This window comes from Populus alba, chromosome 3, assembly GCF_005239225.2.
Source record: "Populus alba chromosome 3, ASM523922v2, whole genome shotgun sequence".
In the NCBI taxonomy this organism is placed as follows: Eukaryota; Viridiplantae; Streptophyta; class Magnoliopsida; order Malpighiales; family Salicaceae; genus Populus; species Populus alba.
In genome coordinates, this window is record NC_133286.1 from 2,798,562 (window position 1) to 2,801,013 (window position 2,452).

Consider the following 2,452-nt stretch of genomic DNA (forward strand, 5'->3'; position numbering starts at 1 on the left):
TCACCCCTATAATTTTTAATCTTTCAAATTTTATTCTCATTCTTTTAATTATTGCTATTTATTTTGTTTTTTTTTTTTGTTTTTATCATTTTTAAAATTGTTTTATTTTTCAAATTTCATCCTCTTTAGGTTTTTGTTTTTCCTCATATCTTATCCTCATTCTTTTTGTTACTATTTTTTATGCTTTTGCAAGTTTTTTAAATTAATATTTTTAATGATTTTATCCTTAAAATGAAATCTGTTAAACCTGAGACCGGGATCTTGTACTCCACTAAGTTTAACAATTTTTTTTTTATATAAAAACTTTTTTTTTACTTAATGATATAATAATAAAAATAGATACTCATAAAATTAAGCACCAATCAAATACCGAGATATTTTGTTTGAGACTGCAATAACATCATAGAAACCAAATAAAAAGAATAGCAATTTGAAAAGAAAAAAAAGTAAACAAAGATTCAATTGTAAGAAAAAAATTTGGAAGATGGAATGAAAAAAAATGGAAAAGGAAAAAAATGTTTCAGCCTAGTGGTTCAACCTTAAAATTTCTCAATTCAACTGCCGGTATGGATTTAAAATTAACATGCATATGAGTTGCCTTGACATGGATCTGATTTGACGAGTTAAAAGGTAATCTAAATGACCGATAAAAAAACATAGTCTCGCTTAAAAAATATTTCAAGATGATATATTTTTTTTAATATCGATACAGTAATATGTTGGATCAATTCGAGTTTAATGGTTTAACCCCCACAAAATTCACAATTCAGATTATGGACTTCATTGAGTTTAACAAAAAATTTTTTTTAACTATTTTTTACTTAATGTCATATTAAGAAAAATAAGTACTTAAAAAAATTTAACATCAACAAAATGATATTAATTTAAAATTAATATAATAATAAAAGATAAAAAAAAAAAATAATATTACAGTTCCTTCATTGTTTATATTGTGGGACACGTTTTTAAAATACATTTAAAAAGTAGGTAATGGTTAGAATAGTTAAAACAACATAAATAGGTAGATAGTACAAGCGCAGCTTTAAATATTCCTTGCGGACAGTTGCTTAGTCATCCAGAACCCTCATCTCCACCCTTCTCTCTCCCCACTCCCCCGTCTCCATCTCTACATTAGCAAGCCACTACTGCCATGGAATTCCTTTTCCAAACAATCAAACACTGTGTTGTGAACCATCTAGCCAAGAAACCAGTTTTCTCGACCCTCGAATACTGGCTCGTGAACAACCCTCATATCCTCAACTTTTCATGGATCCAAGGCCAGACACTAGGAGCCTCTCCACTCTTCCTCACCCTCACTGTCTTCTCCTATCTCTCCCTTACCTTCACCCTTTCACTTGTCACTCTTCCCTCAGTTGGGCCTCGCTTCCTCAGGTTTCTCACAGCCGTTCATAACATTATCCTCCTCACTCTCTCCTTCACCATGGCCGTCGGTTGCACCCTCTCCATTATTTTGCGCTCACCTAATGTGGACTGCATCGTTTGTTACCCTATAAACACCCCACCAAGAGGGCCTCTCTTCTTCTGGTCGCATATTTTCTATCTCTCAAAGATTTTTGAATTCATGGACACGCTCTTGATCATCTTGAGCAACTCCATCAGAAGGCTGACTTTTCTCCACGTGTACCACCATGCAACCGTTGTGGTCATGTGTTACATATCCTTACACACTTCACAGTCTTTGTTTCCTGGGGTGATTGTCATAAACTCTTCGGTGCACGTGATAATGTATTTCTACTACTTCCTGTGTGCATTAGGGATACGTCCCAAGTGGAAAAGGTTTGTCACAGATTGCCAGATTGTGCAGTTCTTTTCAAGCTTTGCGATCATGGCCTGGATTTTTTACTACCATTTCACTGGGTTGGGCTGCTCTGGCATCTGGGGTTGGTGTTTTGATGCAGTGTTCATCACTTCTCTTTTGGTTTTGTTCCTTGATTTCCGTTCAAAGAATTACTCCAACAAAAACGAGGCAAAGAAGAACATATAAATTAATGGTCATGCATGATTTGATTGACCTGCAGGGCCTTTTTATTTCCATAATTTGTCAGTTCATGTTAATTAACTCAGTTTAAGTGTTCATCTAGTGATACAAGCGTGTGAGGTGTGGGTGGCACGGGAGCCTTGTACAACATTTGCATGTTGGATTTATAATTTTATTGTTAATGCAATTCACAATTCAATACGAAAAAGGTGTTAATTACTTACTGTTCAACACATTAATTCGATTTTATGACATCGCACACACATCTAGGCATAGTTAACAGTTGTACTGTATGCATACGATTCCTTTTTATTGCTAATTAATTTCGCACACTCATTAGAAATACATGACAATCACGCTAATTGACATTTCAAATTTATTTTCAAATTAATTTTTTTTGAAATAGGAGGTGATATTGGGGGAGGGGGTGGGGGAGCTGTAAGTTGTAATTTT

At 34.0% G+C, this 2,452-nt stretch overlaps 1 protein-coding gene across 1 annotated transcript; it reads left to right on the forward strand.

Moving 5' to 3' along the window:
- Positions 1-1,082: 1,082 nt before the first annotated feature.
- On the forward strand, positions 1,083-2,218 carry LOC118046083 (uncharacterized). The gene has a single exon (XM_035054844.2). The coding sequence runs from the start codon at positions 1,151-1,153 to the stop codon at positions 2,003-2,005; it is 855 nt and encodes a 284-aa protein (XP_034910735.1). The 5' UTR covers positions 1,083-1,150; the 3' UTR covers positions 2,006-2,218.
- The last annotated feature ends 234 nt before the right edge of the window (positions 2,219-2,452 follow it).